The 23,316-nt window shown below is 53.6% G+C and overlaps 1 protein-coding gene across 1 annotated transcript in view; it reads right to left on the bottom strand.

The window, feature by feature from the left end:
- Positions 1 to 8,237: 8,237 nt before the first annotated feature.
- The window catches only part of LOC138511170 (avidin-like), a 108,953-nt gene continuing 93,874 nt past the window's right edge, over positions 8,238 to 23,316 (bottom strand). Inside the window, exon 4 of the mRNA XM_069626678.1 lies at positions 8,238 to 9,872. Coding sequence (XP_069482779.1) covers positions 9,833 to 9,872 — 40 coding nt within the window. The 3' untranslated portion in view covers positions 8,238 to 9,832. The remainder of the gene's footprint in view (positions 9,873 to 23,316) is intronic.

Genomic DNA, 23,316 nt, shown 5'->3' on the forward strand with positions numbered 1-23,316 from the left:
AAATAAGGTGATAATGCGATTCCCTTTCGGTTTATAATTGATTTACGTGCTATTAACAAAACTGTGGCTCCTCAATTTCCTATTGTACCTGATGTTACAACGATACTAACCATGATTCCGGCTTCTGCCACTCATTTTAGCGTTGTTGATCTTAAAAACACGTTTTTCAGTATTCCCATACACAAGGATAGCAGGTATTTGTTCACGTTTACCCTAGGTGGACACTCGTTTACATTCACTCGTGCACCACAAGGGTACACTTAGAGTCCAAGTATTTATAGTAGGGCATTGAAAGAACCGCTCGATATACTCGAGTTGCCTACTACTTGCACATTACTACAGTATGTAGACGATCTCCTCTTGGCTTCTGATTCTGAGAGCGCCTGTAAAGAAGGCACCGTGTTATTGCTTTGTCATCTAGCGAGACATGGCCACAAAGCTTCACTTAAAAAATTCCAATATTGTTGTCAGGAGGTCGTCTATTTAGGCTACCTCCTGTTAAAGGAGGGAAGACGGTTGACACCTGAACGAATAAAGACGATTTCTGGCATGTCTGTCCCAAATACGCAGAAGGAAGTTGGAGCCCTGATAGGTATGGCTTCTTACTGTAGATTTTGGATCCCTAACTTTTCGTTAACGATTAAACCAATGCTGGCTTTGGCAAAGAAGGGCATTTCTTTGCCATTGCCACAGACTTTGAAACACCAGACAGCATTTGATTTGCTCAAATCCGCTTTGTGTTCAGCGCCGGTTTTAGGAACTCCGAATTATGACAAGGCCTTTGTATTGTTTGTGCATGAACGTGATGGATGTGCTTTGGCTGTATTAACGCAGAAGCATGGAGGGAAGAATAGGCCGTGCGGCTACTATTCCTCCGCCCTTGATCCTGGAGCATGCGCTTTGCCAAGATGTTTGCGCGCTGTCGCTGCTGCTGCTGCGTCTGTAAAACAGAGTGAGGGAATGGTCCTGGGTCTTGCGTTAACCCTAATGGTACCTCACTCTGTAGATATTCTATTGAATAGAACTCAAACGCAACACCTCACTTCTGCACGATTGACAAGATATGAACTAATCTTGTTTGCCCCCCACATTCAGATTCAGAAGTGTTGTGTATTAAATCCGGCTGAACGATTACCTGTCTCGCAAGATACTGTTGATGGTGACGAAACGTCACACAATTGCCTTTATGTGACAGAACAAGAGACTAAAGGCAGTATCAATCTGAAAGACACGCCTTTGAATGACCCACAAAGAGAGCTATTTTGTGATGGCTCTTGTTTTAAACTTCCAGACGGTACATCCACGGCTGCTCATGCCGTCACTACTTTGAACACGATTGTGGAAACCAAAAGAATTATGCATAATTCCGTACAGGCCACAGAAATGATAGCGTTAACTCGAGCTTGTGAACTCTCTGAAGGGCTTACAGTAAATATATATACCGATAGTCAGTATGCCTTTGGGGTGGTCCACAACTTCGGTAGACTTTGGAAAGAACGAGGTTTCTTGACCTCGCATGGAACAAAAATTCAGCATGGAACTTTAATAGTGCGATTACTTTTAGCACTTGCACTCCCTGTTCAGTTAGCTATTATAAAATGTTCAGCGCATCAAAAGGTTACAGATGATGTAGGAAAAGGGAATGCTTTCGCTGATCAGATAGCTAAACAAACTGACACTGATTTCAGTTCAGAAATGTATGCTGTAAGAGAAACTGTAAATATTTGCACTTTGGGTGAAAGTATCGATTCTGTAAAAGTCATTCAAGCAGATGCTACCATAGAGGAAACTAAGAGATGGATCGACGGTGCAGGGAGACTGGATGATGATGGGTGTTGGGTGGACAATATTGAAGGGAAATGGTTACTCCCTGACGCCTACATTACAATGATGGTTATTATGGCTCACGGTCCGACACATGTTTGTGCACGTAATTTGACTAAAATGCTACACAGTGTATGGGCCAATGATAAGATTTTCAAAACTGCGGAGCGTTTTGTCCAAGCGTGCATGGTCTGCTTGCAGCATAATATAGGAAAAGGTACCTCGACTCCTAGAGGAAGTTTCGCTCCACCTTCTGTCCGTTTGAGGTTATTTACTTTGATTTTATTGAAATGGAACGTTGTAACAATCCAAAATATGTGTTGGTTGTCATTTGTGCCTTTAGTAAGTGGGTTGAGGCCTTCCCGGTTAGAGATGCAATGGCCAACCACGGCAAAAACTCTGTTGAAAGAGTTTTTTCCTAGGTTCGGGCTGCCGAGAGTCATCTGGTCGGATAATGGGCCACACTTTATCGCTACTGTAATCCTACACATTTGTAAAGGATTACAGATTGATAAACGGTTCCATTCGGCCAGGCATGCCCAAAGTGCCGGATTAGTGGAAAGGCATAACGGCATTATAAAGAACAAGCTCGCTAAGATGTGTGCTGGCACCAAGCTAAAATGGCCGGACGCCTTACCGATCGTGTTACTGTTGATGAGAACAACCCCTCAAACTAAGACTGGGCTCTCTCCCTTTGAGGTGGTAATGGGGAGACCTGCTAATATTTGGGGTTTGCCAAAAAGAAGTTCTTTACGGGATATAGAAAATGTGCTTCTTTCAGATTACTGTAACCAGTTGACTAAAAATCTGTTTTCAATTTATCACCAGGTGCGAGAGGCATTACCTGTACGTTACGGGGGTCCCAGTCACAGTCTACGGCCGGGGGACTGGATCCTCACGAAGGTTTTTGAGAGGTCATCTTGCCTTGCACCTCGGTGGAGGGGTCCCTACGAAGTCCTGCTAGTCACTCAGACTGATGTGCGGGTAGCGGGCCGTAAGAACTGGATCCATGCGACGCACACCAAACGGATCCCGCAGCCCGTGCCATACGATACAGAAGACACTGAATCCCTTCCCACTGCTGTAACGAACGTGCCTGAAACAGTAACAACCGACAAGGGAGTATCGGAGACCGTTCCAGAATTTGCAAGGCCAGACAAAATGGCCATCTTGTCTCCGCACTCTCCAACAGTGGAACTTCCTGATCAATCCTTTTCTGATCCCATTTCCGTTCACTCGCCACCTCCAGGAGGAAGTAACGACACTTTGTTCTCACCAGAAACTTGAAATATAATTTGCGTCCAAGGAAATAGACGTACAGCACGGTCTGACTGTGCAATTGAGAAAATAATTTGAGGGCTTGTCTTTTGGCCTGACTGTACGGAAGGATTCTGTTGGCTAATGGTTGTGGGAAAGACATTAAGAAGACGCGCGACTGGAGTCGCCAGCAAACGAACAATTGGTGTGTTTCGATTGAAGACTACAATGCCTGCACCCGATACCGCTCGTACCAGACTTTTAGATAAAAATATGACTAGCAGAGACAATGATCAAGCATGTAAGGGGATCCCCAAAGTGTATTGTTGCATTTTTGTAATAATAACTGGATTTTTAGTAACTGTTGGTTTTGGGTTATGGTATCTGGAGGAAGCATATCCGCTAGAGAACTTTTCACCTATTGAAAATGTATCTGTTATCCCCACTCCTTCCGTGCAATTGCATACTTTATCGCCTAGAGATTCTTTGCATAGACGGAACTATCAGAATAATACCCTTTTGTTAATTATGAATGCCACTCATGCAATTTTAAATAGAACCAATTGTTGGATCTGTTCACATCTACCGCAACATGGGGATAAGGGGCTAGGTTGGTATATTCATCCTTTACCTTTGACAACTGCCTGTTACGCTTCTCTTAGAGCACTATTCTTTGGCCGATGGAATGACAGCATCTCAGGGATGGTACAAATTTAAATAGTTTTGAAAAACATGTGTTGATGCCCCTGGGATGCTCGCTTTTTGCAAATAAAAGTAAGCCAAACGTTGCTTCTGTTAGGCCCTCTGATAGATTGTCTCGCCCTTTTCAGTCTTTAATCTCTTTCAAAATGGCTCCTATAGGCAATAAGGATGCCACGCCTCCATCTTATTCTGTTAACCATAGCCCCGATTCAGTATCCTTCTGCATACAGAGGAATGGAACACGGTCAATGGGTAATTTTAGAAAGTGTGCCAATGTTGCGAATTTGACTAGTGAGAACAGACCTCTGTACGTTGGCGAACCTGTCTATTTTGTTTGCGGTGATGTAGCATTTCCATGGTTGCCCAGGGATTGGCAAGGAACCTGTTATTTAGGGATTCTACTACCTGGGGTATTTATTGCCAGTACTGCAGATATTTCGAAAACTCGTCCACAACGAGGTGTGAACGGGGATACTCCAGCACAAACTCTAGGAGATATCATGAAATCCTTTGTGCCATTTTTTGGGCAAATTACGAATTTAGAAGATATCAGGGGACTAGCGAGAGTATTGGAGAGAACCATCAATCGGACCACTGACATACTCTATAATATGACGTTAGAACAGAAAGCGATAAGATTAGTGGCTCTTCAGAACCGGATGGCATTAGATGTCATTCTGGCCGAGCGTGGAGGAGTATGTAAATTAGTGGGGTCGGCTTGATGCGTTTACGTACCAGACTCCTCTCCGAAGATCTTTAGGGCTATCCAAAATCTACATGTTCTTACTTCAGAAGTACATGTTCCTGAGGGAAACTGGTAACTTAGTGCATGGTTTTGGGACCTCCTACGGTCATGGGGATGGAAGTTGTTTTCAGCCCTGCTGATTATCTTGGGGAGTTTTCTGTTTCTTTGTTGTTGTATACAGTGTCTCCCTGGTATATGCTCAGTACTAGGGGGGTGTTGCGCGCAAGCAACAAGTGTATTAGGGCATAAAATATACCCCCCAGAGAAGGTTTCCAAAGAGTATGTGTTAAAAGAAACTCTGGTGTCTGATCTAATAGCAATAGATATGTCAGACAATGATTCGGGATGTATAGATGTTGAAATGTGGGGTTAGTCGCAAAGTGATTGAAGGTAGTTTAGCGGTTGGCATAGGCCAAAAGGAGGGTTTGTTAGAACTGATATAATATTGTTTCGTCCTCATTGTATATGTTGGCCTATGCCCAGTCGCTTTGCGAGGAAATCCGTATTTTAAGGTTGTGACCTCAAGTGAATCAAGCCTCCATTTTAGGTTAGAGCAGCCATTTTAGCTTATTGTACAAAGTCACCCTGTAGTCTAAAATGGCCGTCTCGGTTGTTCTTGTTCTTGCCTTAACCTCTTCAACCTCTGTAGGAGGGTTAATGTCCAACCAGCCTTCAGGCTACATGTTAGGGTCATGTAGACCTTGTCCTTCGTTGACCTCGGGATCAGAGGATTACTTGAATCAGCAATGTTAACCTACAAGTATACAAGAACAATAATGCTATCCAAATACGACATGCAAAACATTTTTCTGATCTGTATTAAAGCAATGTGTAAAGAGTGTAATGTTAAATTAGAGAATAATAATGTTTGTTGGTAAATGTATTTAAAAGTAAACCGCATGCACGAGATATGTAAATTAGGAAACGAACCTGGCGCGACCCTAGCCCAGTGTATAATTAACTAGTAAGAGGCTGGACATCATTATAACAAACTGTATAAATACGCTGATGTCCAGCTAGCAAATTCTGCTCACTGCTCACATTGAACCCGGCTGGTAGTCTCTGTGATGTATTGACAGCCAAATAGCTATTTGTGCACTTTGTTCGATACTGTTCAGTTTTGTAATAAAGATTCTGGGAATCTTTACAAGCCCGTGTCGGTGTATTTTCCTTTGCATGGTGTAAAAGCCTTAATATTGTATTTTAATATTCCACAGATCAACCTGTTTTCCCTCCCAGCAGGGGGCCCCCAACCCTCATGTTGAAATGGGACCCCACACATCTTCAGCCATACCTGGGTGGTGGTGAGAGTGCACAGCAGTTAAACCGAAGCAAAAGGGACTGCTGCCACAAGTTGATATCAGTGTGGGCAATAAATCAAAACCTTTTCCTATCAACCGATGATTTGAGCCATGATTAAATCAGAACAAAGTAGTTATATGCCAAAGCACACACAAACAGAGACCACTCTAGTGTATTCATAAAAACAGCTGTTTTACTAATTTGTGTATTAACCAAAATGAGAACTCCAATGCAGTAAGTATACCTTGCATGATAGGTACACGTCTATAGTGGAAAAATACACTATAGTCATCACCAAAGTGTCGTAAAATAGTGGTTAGTGAAAGAGACCCAGTGCTAAGAAGGTGTGCCAGACCACAGTTGGTCAGCAGGAGTGCAAAGGGTGACAGAGACACATAAGAATATTTACAAGGAAGTCCAATTGTTACTAAAAACTTTGAACTTAATTGCACAGCAAAATGTTGAAATTTGTGTTGTCATCCTCAGACAGTACCACAATTTAAAGGGACAGTATCCTAAATCCTGCCGTTACAAGACATGGTTGTATCTAAATTTGCGAAATAAGTCAATGGGTACTGTCTGTTGAGGCCACAAAGATAATGATTTATCATAACTTTACAAAATCAGTAGTCAAACACATTGATACGTTTAAAAGTCTAAAGAGCCGCTGTTAAGTGTAAGCAGTACACTTCCTTGTTCTGCTGTGGTTCAGTGTTGTTTCATCGGCCTTGGAAGTGTACACCAATAGGGTCTGCCACAGCAGAGCGTGTCAGATAGGAGAGAACAGTTACGCTTTCCTGATGGAAGGCTCAGGGCTGAGAGTGAGACAATAAGGGACTGCATCGAGTGAGTTGAGGCAAGTGAGGCTGTGGAGGAAATTAGTGGAGATTTTGAGCAGGGACAAGTGGAGGCGTGTCAGGGCTCTTGGGGGCCCATTTCAACATGATGTTTGGGGGCATCATGGTCTACAACTGGGGAAAACACTCGGAGCCACTGCAGGGGTGCTTTGGTAACAATGGACAGATAAAGGAATGTAGTGAGGGGGTTAAAAGCTGCAGATTATCACAGGCCAGGAAGCCAGCAGGGAGCTGAAAGACTAAATGACCTCTGACAAGTTATGAATTGCTCTTTCTCTGCAATGTGCTAATGTAGTTGAAACTAGAGTAACAAGCCACCGTTTGTTCATTTGTGCAGGCATTGAAAAGGCACTTGCCAGGCACAGCCATAGTGCTATTAACTGCCCATTGTTGGTAGCGGGTGCAAAATGGTGGAGTACCGGGTCATCTAATAGCAGTGCCTGGCAGAAGCTTAAAACGTATGTGCAAGCCAAAAATGTTGGTTTTGCTAATGTTCCTTTGAAACAGGACTTAAAGGCATAGTCTAGTAAAACATTTTATTTAAAAAATAGATAGGCAACATAAAAAAAATACTAGCATTCTCTGTTTTAAAACTTCCTATGTAAAATTTTGAGCTATTCAAGCTCAAAATTCGCAAAAGCAAGCACATGGGCGCATCCATTTTGTGAAATGGATGCCCTCCTGTGCTGGCTTTTGCTTTTGCGGCACTAATGAAGGAAAAGCCAGCCAGCTGTAGTAAACAAAGGCTACCGCTGGGTGGCTTTCCCTCCATTAGTGCTGTACGGGGAGGACGGGGACCGGAGACCAGAGCATGAAAGCTGCAGCTGAATCTCGGGAGCCCGAGAGCCCCAAATGGGAAAGCAGATTCAGGCAGAAACAACGTGGTTGTGTTGGAAAACGCTGTGGTTTTTCTTTCCGAGTTTCTCAGGCTCTTCCGAGCTGGAGGAGCCTGAGAAACTTGGAAAGAAAAACCGCAGCGTTTTCCAACACAATAACGTTGTATTTATGTTTGCGGTCGCTTCAAAAGCGACCGCGAACATAAATAACAACGTTTTTAAAGCTGCGGTTTTATTTCTCCTCCAGCCCGGAAAACGTAGAAAAAAAACCACAGCTAGTGCTTATATTTTTTTTTTAAATAAATAGCACTTACCGAGATTCAGCTGCAGCTTTCCTGCTCTGGTCTCCGGTCCCCGTCCTCCCCGTCCAGCACTAATGAAGGGAAAGCCACCCAGCGGTAGCTTTTGTTTACTACAGCTGGCTGGCTTTTCCTTCATTAGTGCCGCAAAAGCCAGCACAGGAGGGCATCCATTTCACAAAATGGATGCGCCCATTTGCTTGCTTTTGCGAATTTTGAGCTTGAATGGCTCAAAATTTTACATAGGAAGTTTTAAAAAAGAGAATGCTAGTATTTTTTTTTTATGTTGCCTATCTATTTTTTAAATACATTTTTTTTACTAGACCATGCCTTTAAGTGGGTTTGCCAATACTTGTTTTTAAAAGGACTTCAGTGAAGGGCGCAGAGTGCTTATAAATTAAATGGCGGAAGGCAGCCCTGATAAGACATTTTTATTACACTAATAAAGTGTTGAAGTCATTGACCCTCAGAAGACAAACACTGGCCAGCACTTTGAACGCAAAGCTGCAAAGCTGGTCGTAAAGCTTCATCCTGGGCCTATTTGTGTGGTGACCCAAAGGGAAAGGTTGGGTTTGCGGAAAGGGTGTAATATGGGGCGCTTTGAACATTATTTCCAGGGCCTCTTTTGGCTCCCAATCAAGTGGATCTGGGTGCATCGTGCAGTTGGCTGGTGTGGAGGGAGGTCTTTCGCTGGTGCATCTGTGCAGTCTTCTCCTGAGTGCTGTGTGTGGGGGTGTAAGGAGTTAGTGCTTGCTGGCAGACTGTCTCCAGCTCGGATAAAGGCGCTATGATAAAGGCACGCGGTGTCCTGTGGGTCACGGTACACCACCTTTCGGCGCGGCCAGTTCGCCGCGCCCATTTCGGCGCGGGAGCCTTTCTGGTGCCGCCGATTTGGCGCGAGGGACGTTTGGGCGCAGCTGACATTGCAGCCACGTCTAAACTCCCTCACGCCAAATTTAAAAGCATAATTATTTTCAAATGCAGCACGTTGACAGGAACTGTGCTTGACAACGTGTTGCATTTGAAAATAATTTGGGGTCAAGTGACTGGCGTGAAGTGTAGTATTTTTTATTGTGAATTGCCCAAATGCTTTATAATTTTTCAATTTTTTTATTAGACTGTTCAATTATGTGAGTTAAATATGTAACTTTTGCTGCCCAGGCACAAGGCCAGTTTGGTTTTGTGGTTAAGTTCCAAGCCTCACTATGTTGCAGGCCATGGTTCGAGGCTGAGCTAAAGCTTTTAACTTTATTCTATTTGAAAAAAAAATGTGATATTTTGCAAATAGAATAAAATTAAAAGCTTTAGTCCAGCCACGAACCATGGCCTGCGAGATTGTGAGGCTTGGAACTTAACAAGACCAAACTGGCCTTGTGCCTGGGGCAGCAAAACGTTTATATTTAACTCCCATGATTGAACAATTGATAAAAGACAAAAAAATAACAAAGCATTCGGGCAATTCACATTAAAAAATACTGTAACCCCCACCCCGCGCCGAACTGGCCGCGCCTAATCGTCCTGCTGCGTGCGGGTCACGCAAAGCTGAGGGCTTCTGGCGCTCATGATAGTAGCGCCACGAGGAGAGGCAGCACTTACACGCGGCAACGTACAATCGCGCTGGCATAGCCGGCCAAAGTCACAATGAATTAATAAATAGTCCCACGTAGTAACACGTCTTGCAGTGCAAAAGGATTTGGGAAACTAAAATGCACTGTTTTCAACTATTTCCTTGCGTTTTAATCGGAACATCATTGGCTGTGACTTGACTTGTTCAGAAGCCCCACGGCAGCGATTTCCCGGACTCTGTGAAGCGCCAAGAAGCTACTGAGGACTTTCTTCGCCGCAAACTTTTCGAAAGGTTTTCACTGTCGTGGGATTGTCGATATTGCGCAGGAGGAGTAAGCCGTCATAGCAGGTGAGATCCGATGTGTGTGGAACGACGAGCCTTGAGGGTGGGGGGGGGGTGATAGGCTGGAGAGATCCGCCCCCCGTGCCACCGTGACCGACGTCTCACCGATGTCCCACTCTGGCAAATACATTGGTCCCAACTCTGGGGGGGAGAGAAACACATGATCAGAAGAGTGGCCTCGCAGCAAGAGAAGCCCCCCCCCCCCACCTCCCCAATCTATCATGCATACCCCGGGACATGCATAACAGCCCAGAGACTTGTGGGTAATGTGGCCAGCCATGTCCTGTTTCTCTACAGGCCTCAGTCAGCGCACCAGGCTGGGCTCAATAACCCCCCCCCACCACACCCCCTAAGGTTCCAGCGAAATTTCACTGAAATTATTACATTGAAGTTCGTATGTGTGCTCACAATCAAAGTAAAGCGAGTGCTTCTGCAGCCAAACAACTCAAAGAGGCTTTCAGGTGGTCTATGTAAGCTTTGCAAACATTAATAGAAGAGGAGCACACGAGCAATCACACCCAGTGTGCCCGTGCAGGGCCCCGGAGTGCATGCAGCCTGGGCCCTGTCCCTTCCGGGCCCCGGAGTCCATGCAGCCTGGGCCCTCTCCCTTCCGGGCAATGTGCATGCAGCCTGGGCCCTGTCCCTTCCGGGCCCCGGAGTGAATGCATCCTGGGCCCTGTCCCTCTGGCCCCAGAGTGAATGCAGGCTGGGCCCTGTCCCTCCGGCCCCAGAGTGTATGCAGTCTGGGCCCTGTCCCTTCTGGGCCCCGGAGTGCATGCAGTCTGGGCCCTGTCCCTTCCGGCCCCCGGAGTCCATGCAGCCTGGGCCCTGTCCCTCCGGCCCCAGAGTGCATGCAGTCTGGGCCCTGTCCCTTCTGGGCCCCGGAGTGCATGCAGTCTGGGCCCTGTCCCTTCCGGGCCCCGGGGTCCATGCAGCCTGGGCCCTGTCCCTTCCGGGCACTGTGCATGCAGCCTGGGCCCTGTCCCTTCCGGGCCCCGGAGTGAATGCAGCCTGGGCCCTGTCCCTCCGGCCCCAGAGTGCATGCAGTCTGGGCCCTGTCCCTTCTGGTCCCCGGAGTGCATGCAGCCTGGGCCCTGTCCCTTCCGGGCCCCGGAGTGCATGCAGCCTGGGCCCTGTCCCTCCGGCCCCAGAGTGCATGCAGCCTGGACCCTGTCCCTTCTGGGCCCCAGAGTCCATGCAGCCTGGGCCCTGTCCCTTCCGGGCACTGTGCATGCAGCCTGGGCCCTGTCCCTTCCGGGCCTCGGAGTGAATGCAGCCTGGGCCCTGTCCCTTCCGGGCCCTGGAGTGCATGCAGCCTGGGCCCTGTCCCTCCGGCCCCAGAGTGCATGCAGCCTGGACCCTGTCCGTTCTGGGCCCCAGAGTCCATGCAGCCTGGGCCCTGTCCCTTCCGGGCACTGTGCATGCAGCCTGGGCCCTGTCCCTTCCGGGTCTCGGAGTGAATGCAGACTGGGCCCTGTCCCTCCGGCCCCAGAGTGCATGCAGTCTGGGCCCTGTCCCTTCTGGGCCCCGGAGTGCATGCAGCCTGGGCCCTGTCCCTTCCGGGCACTGTGCATGCAGCCTGGGCCCTGTCCCTTCCGGGCCCCGGAGTGAATGCAGCCTGGGCCCTGTCCCTCCGGCCCCAGAGTGCATGCAGTCTGGGCCCTGTCCCTTCCGGTCCCCGGAGTGCATGCAGCCTGGGCCCTGTCCCTTCCGGGCACTGTGCATGCAGCCTGGGCCCTGTCCCTTCCGGGCCTCGGAGTGAATGCAGACTGGGCCCTGTCCCTCCCGCCCCAGAGTGCTTGCAGTCTGGGCCCTGTCCCTTCTGGGCCCCGGAGTGCATGCAGTCTGGGCCCTGTCCCTTCCGGGCACTGTGCATGCAGCCTGGGCCCTGTCCCTCCGGCCCCAGAGTGCATGCAGTCTGGGCCCTGTCCCTTCCGGTCCCCGGAGTGCATGCAGCCTGGGCCCTGTCCCTTCCGGGCACTGTGCATGCAGCCTGGGCCCTGTCCCTTCTGGGCCCCGGAGTGCATGCAGTCTGGGCCCTGTCCCTTCTGGGCCTTCCACAGAGTGAGGAACGCCCTGGTTGGACCGGTGTGTTTTCTTTTGGCTGCCTACGGGGTCGGGATATTCATCGAGTGGAGGGAGACCAGATTTAAAAAGTGAAAAACCCGGACAGGGCAACTAACATAAAAGTAGGACCAACTCTGGAAAGTGGCAGTCAAGGCACTGCACTTCAGTAGCTGGTGGAAGAGGAGGAGGTTTAAGTGTTACTGGTGGAATAAACACATATTAGGATGAATTTATCAGAAAGTAGCACTCTCTTCATTCGTAAAACTCAGCAATTCCTCTGTGTGCGATTGTGCATGCCTGCCTGCCAGCTCTGAAGACCTACTACCAACCGTGACCACTGCATTTACCAATGGAAAAATAACCACGAGAAAGGGGGACAGCACCCAGTTCTGGGACAGTCCTGGCAAAACCGGGATCTCTGGTTACCCTAACTGTGTGGATTCTAAATCCTGCCACACATTGGCCCACCACCATAGTATGGGTCCAATGGGGGCTCCCCCAGCACCCCACGGCACCCCCTTCACACATAAGCTCCATTTTTCACCTCCCATTCATAGAGTCTCTCGGTTATTCTGTTAAGCTGCCTGGAATGCCCTCCTCCTAGCTCGATGCTCAGACCCCCCTTCCCTCTCTATCTCTCCTCACTGTGTGCTCTCCCCCCCACCCTCTCTATCCCCCCTCACTGTGTGCTCTCTCTCCCCCACCCTCTCTACCTCTCCTCACTGTGTGCTCTCTCCCCCACCCTTTCTATCCCCCCTCACTGTGTGTTCTCTCTCCCCCACTCTCCCTATCCCCCTCACTGTGTGCTCTCTCCCCTACCCTCTCTATCCCCCCTCACTGTGTGCTCTCTCTCCCCCACCCTTTCTCCTCACTGTGTGCTCTCTCCCCCACCCTCTCTATCCCCCCTCACTGTGTGCTCTCTCCCCCACCCTCTCTATCCCCCCTCAATGTGTGCTCTCTCCCCCACCCTCTCTCCCCACTTTGTGCTCTCTCCCCCACCCTCTCTATCGCCCTCACTGTGTGTTCTCTCCCCCACCCTCTCTATCCCCCCTCACTGTGTGCTCTCTCTCCCCCACTCTCTCTAGCCCCCTCACTGTGTGCTCTCTCCCCCACCCTCTCTACCTCGCCTCACTGTGTGCTCTCTCCCGCACCCTCTCTATCCCCCCTCACTGTGTGTTCTCTCCCCCACCCTCTCTATCCCCCTCACTGTGTGCTCTCTCTCCCACCCTCTCTATCTCCCTCACTGTGTGCTCTCTCTCCCACACCCTCTCTATCCCCCTCACTGTGTGCTCTCTCTCCCCACCCTCTCTACCTCTCCTCACTGTGTGCTCTCTCCCCCCGCCCTCTCCCCTCACTGTGGGCTCTCTCCCCCACCCTCTCTATCCCCCCTCACGGTGTGCTCTCTCCCCCACCCTCTCTATCCCCCCTCACTGTGTGCTCTCCCCCCCCACTCTCTCTAGCCCCCTCACTGTGTGCTCTCTCTCCCCCACCTTCTCTACCTCTCCTCACTGTGTGCTCTCTCCCCCCACCCTCTCTCCTCACTGTGTGCTCTCTCCCCCACCCTCTCTATCCACCCTCACTGTGTGCTCTCTCCCCCACCCTCTCTATCCCCCCTCACTGTGTGCTCTCTCCCCCACACTCTCTATCTCTCCTCACTTTGTGCTTTCTATCCCCCCTCACTGTGTGCTCTCTCTGCCCCACCATCTCTATCCCCCCTCACTGTGTGCTCTCTCCCCCACCCTCTCTATCCCCCTCACTGTGTGCTCTCTCCCGCACCCTCTCTATCCCCCTCACTGTGCTCTCTCTCCCCCATTCTCTCTATCCCCCCTCACTGTGTGCTCTCTCCGCCACCCTCTCTATCCCCCCTCACTGTGCGCTCTCTCTCCCCCATCCTTTCTATCCCCCCTCACTGTGTGCTCTCTCCCCCTCACCCTCTCTATCCCCCTCACTGTGTGCTCCCTCCCCCTCCCTCTCTATCCCCCTCACTGTGTGCTCTCTCCCCCACCCTCTCTATCCCCCCTCACTGTGTTCTCTCTCCCCCACCCTCTCTATCCCCCCTCACTGTGTGCTCTCTCTCCCCCATCCTCTCTATCCCCCCTCACTGTGTGCTCTCTCCCCCACCCTCTCTATCCCCCCTCACTGTGTGCTCTCTCTCACCTACTCTATCCCCCTCACTGTGTGCTCTCTTCCCCACCCTCTCTATCCCCTCACTGTGTGCTCTCTCTCCCACCCTCTCTATCTCTCCTCACTGTGTGCTCTCTCCCCCACCCTCTCTATCCCCCCACACTGTGTGCTTTCTCCCCCACCCGCTCTACCCCCTCACTGTGCTCTCTCTCCCACTCTCTCTATCTCCCTCACTGTGTGCTCTCTCTCCCCCACCCTCTCTTTCCTCCCTCACTGTGTGTTCTCTCTCCCACCCTCTCTATCTCTCCTCACTGTGTGCTCTCTCCCCCACCCTCTCTATCTCTCCTTACTGTGTGCTCTCTCTCCCCACCTTCTCTATCCCCCCTCACTGTGTGCTCTCTCCCCCACCCTCTCTATCCCTCCTCACTGTGTGCTCTCTCCCCCACCCTATCTCCCTCACTGTGTGCTCTCTCTCCCTCACCCTCTCTATCCTCCCTCACTGTGCGCTCTCTCTCCCCCACACTCTCTATCTCTCCTCACTGTGTGCTCTCTCCCCCACCCTCTCTATCCCCCCTCATTGTGTGCTCTCTCCCCCACCCTCTCTATCCCCCTCACTGTGTGCTCTCTCCCCACCCTCTCTATCTCCCTCACTGTGTGATCTCTCTCCCCCACCCTCTCTATCCCTCCTCACTGTGTGCTCTCTCCCCAACACTCTCTATCCCCCTTCACTGTGTGCTCTCTCCCCCACCCTCTCTATCCTCCTCACCGTGTGCTAACTCTCCCCCACCCTCTATCCCCCCTCACTGTGTGCTCTCTCCCCCACCCTCTCTATCCCCCTCACTGTGTGCTCTCTCCCCCACCCTCTCTATCTCTCCTCACTGTGTGCTCTCTCTCCCCATCTTCTATATCCCCTCACTGTGTGCTCTCTCCCCCACCCTCTCTATCCCCCCTCACTGAGTGCTCTCTCCCCCCACCCTCTCTATCCCCCCTCACTGTGTGCTCTCTAGCCCCCACCCTCTCTACCCCCCGCACTGTGTGCTATCTCCCCGACCCTATCTATCCCCCTCACGGTGTGCTCTCTCTCCCCCACCCTCTATATCCCCCTCACTGTGTGCTCTCTCTCGCCCACACTCTCTATCTCTCCTCACTGTGTGCTCTCTATCCCCCCTCACTGGGTGCTCTCTCTCCCCATTCTCTCTATCCCCCCTCACTGTGTGCTCTCTCTCCCCCACCCTCTCTATCTTCCCTCACTGTGTGCTCTCTCTCCCCACCCTCTCAATCTTCCCTCACTGTGTGCTCTCTCTCCCCACCCTCTCTATCCCCCCTCACTGTGTGCTCTCTCTCCCCACACTCTCTATCTCTCCTCACTGTGTGCTCTCTATCCCCCCTCACTGGGTGCTCTCTCTCCCCACTCTCTCTAGCCCCCCTCACTGTGTGCTCTCTCTCCCCCACCCTCTCTATTTCCCCTCACTGTGCTCTCTCTCCCCCACCCTCTCTATCCCCCCTCACTGTGTGCTCTCTCTCCCCCACCCTCTCTATCCCCTCACTGTGTGCTCTCTCCCCACCCTCTCTATCCCCCCTCACTCTGTGCTCTCTCCCGCACCCTCTCTATCCCCCTCACTGTGCTCTCTCTCCCCCATTCTCTCTATCCCCCCTCACTCTGTGCTCTCTCCGCCACTCTCTCTATCCCCCATCACTGTGTGCTCTCTCTCCCCCATCCTTTCTATCCCCCCTCACTGTGTGCTCTCTCCCCCTCACCCTCTCTATCCCCCTCACTGTGTGCTCCCTCCCCCTCCCTCTCTATCCCCCTCACTGTGTGCTCTCTCCCACACCCTCTCTATCCCCCCTCACTGTGTGCTCTCTCTCCCCCACCCTCTCTATCCCCCCTCACTGTGTGCTCTCTCTCCCCCATCCTCTCTATCCCCCCTCACTGTGTGCTCTCTCCCCCACCTTCTCTATCCCCCCTCACTGTGTGCTCTCTCCCGCACCCTCTCTATCCCCCTCACTGTGCTCTCTCTCCCCCATTCTCTCTATCCACCCTCACTTTGTGCTCTCTCCGCCACCCTCTCTATCCCCCCTCACTGTGTGCTCTCTCTCCGCCACCCTCTCTATCCCCCCTCACTGTGTGCTCTCTCTCCCCCATCCTTTCTATCCCCCCTCACTGTGTGCTCTCCCCCCTCACCCTCTCTATCCCCCCTCACTGTGTGCTCCCTCCCCCTCCCTCTCTATCCCCCTCACTGTGTGCTCTCTCCCCCACCGTCTCTATCCCCCCTCACTGTGTGCTCTCTCCCCCACCCTCTATATCCCCCTTCACTGTGTGCTCTCTCCCCCATCCTCTCTATCCCCCCTCACTGTGTGCTCTCTCCCCCACCCTCTCTATCCCCCCTCACTGTGTGCTCTCTCTCACCCACTCTATCCCCCTCACTGTGTGCTCTCTCTCCCACCCTCTCTATCTCTCCTCACTGTGTGCTCTCTCCCCCACCCTCTCTATCCCCCCTCACTGTGTGCTTTCTCCCCCACCCTCTCTACCCCCTCACTGTGTGCTCTCTCTCCCACCCTCTCTATCTCCCTCACTGTGTGCTCTCTCTCCCCCACCCTCTCTATCCCCCCTCACTGTGTGTTCTCTCTCCCACCCTCTGTATCTCTCCTCACTGTGTGCTCTCTCCCCCACCCTCTCTATCTCTCCTCACTTTGTGCTCTCTCTCCCCACCTTCTCTATCCCCCCTCACTGTGTGCTCTCTCTCCCACCCTCTCTATCCCTCCTCACTGTGTGCTCTCTCCCCCACCCTATCTCCCTTACTGTGTGCTCTCTCTCCCTCACCCTCTCTATCCCCCCTCACTGTGTGCTCTCTCTCCCCCACACTCTGTATCTCTCCTCACTGTGTGCTCTCTCCCCCACCCTCTCTATCCCCCCTCATTGTGTGCTCTCTCCCCCACCCTCTCTATCCCCCTCACCGTGTGCTCTCTCCCCCACCCTCTCTATCTCCCTCACTGTGCTCTCTCTCCCCCACCCTCTCTATCCCCCCTCACTGTGTGCTCTCTCCCCTACACTCTCTATCCCCCTTCACTGTGTGCTCTCTCCCCCACCCTCTCTATCCCCCTCACCGTGTGCTCACTCTCCCCCACCCTCTATCCCGCCTCACTGTGTGCTCTCTCCCCCACCCTCTCTATCCCCCTCACTGTGTGCTCTCTTCCCCACCCTCTCTATCTCTCCTCAGTGTGCTCTCTCTCCCCACCTTCTCCATCCCCCCTCACTGTGTGCTCTCTACTCCACCCTCTCTATCTCTCCTCACTGTGTGCTCTCTCCCCCACCCTTTCTATCCCCCCTCACTGTGTGCTCTCTCTCCCCCACACTCTCTATCTCTCCTCACTGTGTGCTCTCTCCCCCACCCTCTCTAGCCCCCTCATTGTGTGCTCTCTCCCCGACCATCTCTATCCCACTCACAGTGAGCTCTCTCCCCCACCCTCTCTATCTCCCTCACTGTGTGCTCTCTCTCCCCCACCCTCTCTATCCCCCCTCACTGTGTGCTCTCTCCCCCACACTCTCTATCTCCCTTCACTGTGTGCTCTCTCCCACCCTCTCTATCCCCCCTCACTGTGTGTTCTCTTTCCCCCACCCTCTCTATCCCCCTCACTGTGTGATCTCTCTCCCCCACCCTCTCTATACCCCCTCACTGTGTGCTGTCTCCCCCACCCTCTTTATCCCCCCTCACTGTGTGCTCTCTCTCCCCACCCTCTCTATCCCCCTCACTGTGTGCTCTCTCTCCCACACACTCTCTATATCTCCTCACTGTGTGCTCTCTATCCCCCCTCACTGTGTGCTCTCTCTCCCCACTCTCTCCATCCCCCCTCACTGTGTGCTCTCTCTCCCCCACCCTCTCTATTTCCCCTCACTGTGTGCTCTCTCTCCCCCACCCTCTCTATCCCCCCTCACTGTGTGCTCTCTCCCCCCCACCCTCTCTATCCCCCCTCACTGTGTGCTCTCTCCCCCCCACCCTCTATATCCCCCCTCTCTGTGTGCTCTCTCCCGCACCCTCTCCCCCTCACTGTGTGCTCTCTCCCCCACCCTCTCTATCCCCCTCACTGTGTGCTCTCACCCCCACCCTCTCTATCCCCCCTCACTGTGCTCTCTCTCCCCCATTCTCTCTATCCCCCCTCACTGTGTGCTCTCTCCGCCACCCTCTCTATCCCCCCTCACTGTGTGCTCTCTCTCCCCCATCCTTTCTATCCCCCCTCACTGTGTGCTCTCTCCCCCTCACCCTCTCTATCCCCCCTCACTGTGTGCTCCCTCCCCCACCCCCTCTATCCCCCTCACGGTGTGGTCTCTCTCTCCCACCCTCTCTATCCCCCCTCACTGTGTGCGCCCTCCCCCCTCTGTATCCCCCCTCACTGTGTGCTCTCTCTCCCCCATCCTCTCTATCCCCCCTCACTGTGTGCTCTCTCCCCCACCCTCTCTATCCCCCTCACTGTGTGCTCTCTCTCACCCACTCTATCCCCCTCACTGTGTGCTCTCTCTCCCACCCTCTCTATCCCCCCTCACTGTGTGCTCTCTCTCCCACCCTCTCTATCTCTCCTCACTGTGTGCTTTCTCCCCCACCCTCTCTATCCCCCCTCACTGTGTGCTCTCGCCCCCACCCTCTCTACCCCCTCACTGTGTGCTCTCTCTCCCACCCTCTTTATCTCCCTCACTGTGTGCTCTCTCTCCTCCACCCTCTCTATCCCCCCTCACTGTGTGTTCTCTCTCCCACCCTCTCTATCTCTCTCACTGTGTGCTCTCTCTCCCCCACCCTCTCTATCCCCCCTCACTGTGTGCTCTCTCCCCCACCCTCTCTATCTCTCTTCACTGTGTGCTCTCTCTCCCCCACCCTCTCTATCCCCCCTCACTGTGTGCTCTCTCCCCCACCCTCTCTATCTCTCCTCACTGTGTGCTCTCTCTCCCCACCTTCTCTATCCCCCCTCATCGTGTGCTCTCTCCCCCACCCTCTCTATCTCTCCTCACTGTGTGCTCTGTCTCCCCCACCCTCTCCATCTCTCCTCACTGTGTGCTCTCTCTCCCCCACACCCTCTATCCCCCTCACTGTGTGCTCTCTCCCCCACCCTCTCTATCTCCCTCACTGTGTGCTCTCTCCCACACCCTCTCTATCTCCCTCACTGTGTGCTCTCTCTCCCCCACCCTCTCTATCCCCCCTCACTGTGTGCTCTCTCCCCCACCCTCTCTATCCCCCCTCACTGTGTGCTCTCTCCCCCACCCTCTCTATACCCCCTCACTGTGTTCTCTCCCCCCCACCCTCTCTATCCCCCCTCACTGTGTGGTCTCTCTCCCCCACCCTCTGTATCCCCCCTCACTGTGTGCTCTCTCTCCCCCACCCTCTCTATCCCCCTCACTGTGTGCTCTCTCCCCCACCCTCTCTATCTCCCCTCACTGTGTGCTCTCTCCCCCACCCTCTCTATCTCCTCTTACTGTGTGCTCTCTCTCCCACCCTCTCTATGTCTCCGCACTGTGTGCTATCTCTCCCCCACCCTCTCTATACCCCCTCGCTGTGTTCTCTCCCCCCCACCCTCTCTCTCCCCCCTCACTGTGTGGTCTCTCTCCCCCACCCTCTGTATCCCCCCTCACTGTGTGCTCTCTCTCCCCCACCCTCTCTATCACCCCTCACTGTGTGCTCTCTCTCCCCCACCCTCTCTATCCCCCCTCACTGCGTGCTCTCTCCCCCACCCTCTCTATCCCCCCTCACTGTGTGCTCTCTCCCCCACCCTCTCTATCTCCCTTACTGTGTGCTCTCTCTCCCCCACTCTCTCTATCCCTTCCACTGTGTGCTCTCTCTCCCCCACCCTCTCTATCCCCCCTCACTGAATGCTCTCTCCCCCACCCTCTCTATCCCCCCTCACTGCGTGCTCTCTCCCCCACCCTCTCTATCCCCCCTCACTGTGTGCTCTCTCCCCCAACCTCTCTATCCCCCCTCACTGTGTGCTCTCTCTCCCCCACCCTCTCTATCCCCCCTCACTGTGTGCTCTCTCCCCACCCTCTCTATCCCCCCTCACTGTGTGCTCTCTCCCCCACCCTCTCTATCCCCCTCACTGTGTGCTCTCTCCCCCAACCTCTCTATCTCTCCTCACTGTGTGCTCTCTCTCCCCCACCCTCTCTATCCCCCTCACTGTGTGCTCTCTCCCCCAACCTCTCTATCTCTCCTCACTGTGTGCTCTCTCTCCCCCACCTTCTCTATCCCCCTCACTGTGTGCTCTCTCTCCCCCACCCTCTCTATCCCCCTTCACTGTGTGCTCTCTCCCCCACCCTCTCTATCCCCCCTCATTGTGTGCTCTCTCTCCCCCACCCTCTCTATCCCCCCTCACTGTGTGCTCTCTACCCCACCCTCTCTATCCCCCCTCACTGTGTGCTCTCTCCCTCACCCTCTCTATCTCCCCCACTGTGTGCTCTCTCCCCCCCACCCTCTCTCTCCCCCCTCACTGTGTGGTCTCTCTCCCCCACCCTCTGTATCCCCCCTCACTGTGTGCTCTCTCTCCCCCACCCTCTCTATCACCCCTCACTGTGTGCTCTCTCTCCCCCACCCTCTCTATCCCCCCTCACTGCGTGCTCTCTCCCCCACCCTCTCTATCCCCCCTCACTGTGTGCTCTCTCCCCCACCCTCTCTATCTCCCTTACTGTGTGCTCTCTCTCCCCCACTCTCTCTATCCCTTCCACTGTGTGCTCTCTCTCCCCCACCCTCTCTATCCCCCCTCACTGCGTGCTCTCTCCCCCACCCTCTCTATCCCCCCTCACTGCGTGCTCTCTCCCCCACCCTCTCTATCCCCCCTCACTGTGTGCTCTCTCCCCCAACCTCTCTATCCCCCCTCACTGTGTGCTCTCTCTCCCCCACCCTCTCTATCCCCCCTCACTGTGTGCTCTCTCCCCACCCTCTCTATCCCCCCTCACTGTGTGCTCTCTCCCCCACCCTCTCTATCCCCCTCACTGTGTGCTCTCTCCCCCAACCTCTCTATCTCTCCTCACTGTGTGCTCTCTCTCCCCCACCCTCTCTATCCCCCTCACTGTGTGCTCTCTCCCCCAACCTCTCTATCTCTCCTCACTGTGTGCTCTCTCTCCCCCACCTTCTCTATCCCCCTCACTGTGTGCTCTCTCTCCCCCACCCTCTCTATCCCCCTTCACTGTGTGCTCTCTCCCCCACCCTCTCTATCCCCCCTCATTGTGTGCTCTCTCTCCCCCACCCTCTCTATCCCCCCTCACTGTGTGCTCTCTACCCCACCCTCTCTATCCCCCCTCACTGTGTGCTCTCTCCCTCACCCTCTCTATCTCCCCCACTGTGTGCTCTCTCTCCCCCACCCTCTCTATCCCCCCTCACTGTGTGCTCTCTCTCCCACCCTCTCTATCTCTCCTCACTGTGTGCTCTCTCCCCCACCCTCTCTATCTCCCTTACTGTGTGCTCTCTCTCCCCCACTCTCTCTATCCCTTCCACTGTGTGCTCTCTCTCCCCCACCCTCTCTATCCCCCTCACTGTGTGCTCTCTCCCCCACCCTCTCTATCTCTCCTCACTGTGTGCTCTCTCCCCCACCCTCTCTATCTCCCTTACTGTGTGCTCTCTCTCCCCCACTCTCTCTATCCCTTCCACTGTGTGCTCTCTCTCCCCCACCCTCTCTATCCCCCCTCACTGTGTGCTCCCTCCCCCACCCTTTATCCCCCCTCACTGTGTGCTCTCTCTCCCCCACCCTCTCTATCCCCCCTCACTGTGTGCTCTCTCCCCACCCTCTCTATCCCCCCTCACTGTGTGCTCTCTCCCCCACCCTCTCTATCCCCCTCACTGTGTACTCTCTCCCCCAACCTCTCTATCTCTCCTCACTGTGTGCTCTCTCTCCCCCACCCTCTCTATCCCCCTCACTGTGTGCTCTCTCCCCCAACCTCTCTATCTCTCCTCACTGTGTGCTCTCTCTCCCCCACCTTCTCTATCCCCCTCACTGTGTGCTCTCTCTCCCCCACCCTCTCTATCCCCCCTCACTGTGTGCTCTCTCTCCCACCCTCTATATCCCCCCTCACTGTGTGCTCTCTCTCCCACCCTCTCTATCTGTCCTCACTGTGTGCTCTCTCCCCCACCCTCTCTATCTCCCTCACTGTGTGCTCTCTCCCCCACACGCTCTATCCCCCTCACTGTGCGCTCTCTCCCCCACCCTCTCTATCCCCCCTCACTGTGCGCTCTCTCTCCCACCCTCTCTATCCCCCCTCACTGTGTGCTCTCTCTCCCACCCTCTCTATCTCTCCTCACGGTGTGCTCTCTCTCCCACCCTCTCTATCTCCCTCACTGTCTGCTCTCCCCCCCACCCTCTCTATCTCCCCCACTGTGTGCTCTCTCTCCCCCACCCTCTCTATCCCCCCTCACTGTGTGCTCTCTCTCCCACCCTCTCTATCTCTCCTCACTGTGTGCTCTCCCCCTCACCCTCTCTATCTCCCCCACTGTGTGCTCTCTCTCCCCCACCCTCTCTATCCCCCCTCACTGTGTGCTCTCTCTCCCACCCTCTCTATCTCTCCTCACTGTGTGCTCTCTCCCCCACCCTCTCTATCTCCCTCACTGTGTGCTCTCTCCCCCACACTCTCTATCCCCCTCACTGTGCGCTCTCTCCCCCACCCTCTCTATCCCCCCTCACTGTGTGCTCTCTCTCCCACCCTCTCTATCCCCCCTCACTGTGTGCTCTCTCTCCCACCCTCTCTATCTCTCCTCACGGTGTGCTCTCTCTCCCACCCTCTCTATCTCCCTCACTGTGTGCTCTCCCCCCCACCCTCTCTATCTCCCCCACTGTGTGCTCTCTCTCCCCCACCCTCTCTATCCCCCCTCACTGTGTGCTCTCTCTCCCACCCTCTCTATCTCTCCTCACTGTGTGCTCTCTCCCCCACCCTCTCTATCTCCCTCACTGTGTGCTCTCTCCCCCACACTCTCTATCCCCCTCACTGTGCGCTCTCTCCCCCACCCTCTCTATCCCCCCTCACTGTGTGCTCTCTCTCCCACCCTCTCTATCCCCCCTCACTGTGTGCTCTCTCTCCCACCCTCTCTATCTCTCCTCACGGTGTGCTCTCTCTCCCACCCTCTCTATCTCCCTCACTGTCTGCTCTCCCCCCCACCCTCTCTATCTCCCCCACTGTGTGCTCTCTCTCCCCCACCCTCTCTATCCCCCCTCACTGTGTGCTCTCTCTCCCACCCTCTCTATCTCTCCTCACTGTGTGCTCTCTCCCCCACCCTCTCTATCTCCCTCACTGTGTGCTCTCTCCCCCACACTCTCTATCCCCCTCACTGTGCGCTCTCTCCCCCACCCTCTCTATCCCCCCTCACTGTGTGCTCTCTCTCCCACCCTCTCTATCCCCCCTCACTGTGTGCTCTCTCTCCCACCCTCTCTA

This window comes from Ambystoma mexicanum, chromosome 6p, assembly GCF_040938575.1.
Source record: "Ambystoma mexicanum isolate Mex_15411 chromosome 6p, UKY_AmexF1_1, whole genome shotgun sequence".
Classification (NCBI taxonomy): domain Eukaryota; kingdom Metazoa; phylum Chordata; class Amphibia; order Caudata; family Ambystomatidae; genus Ambystoma; species Ambystoma mexicanum.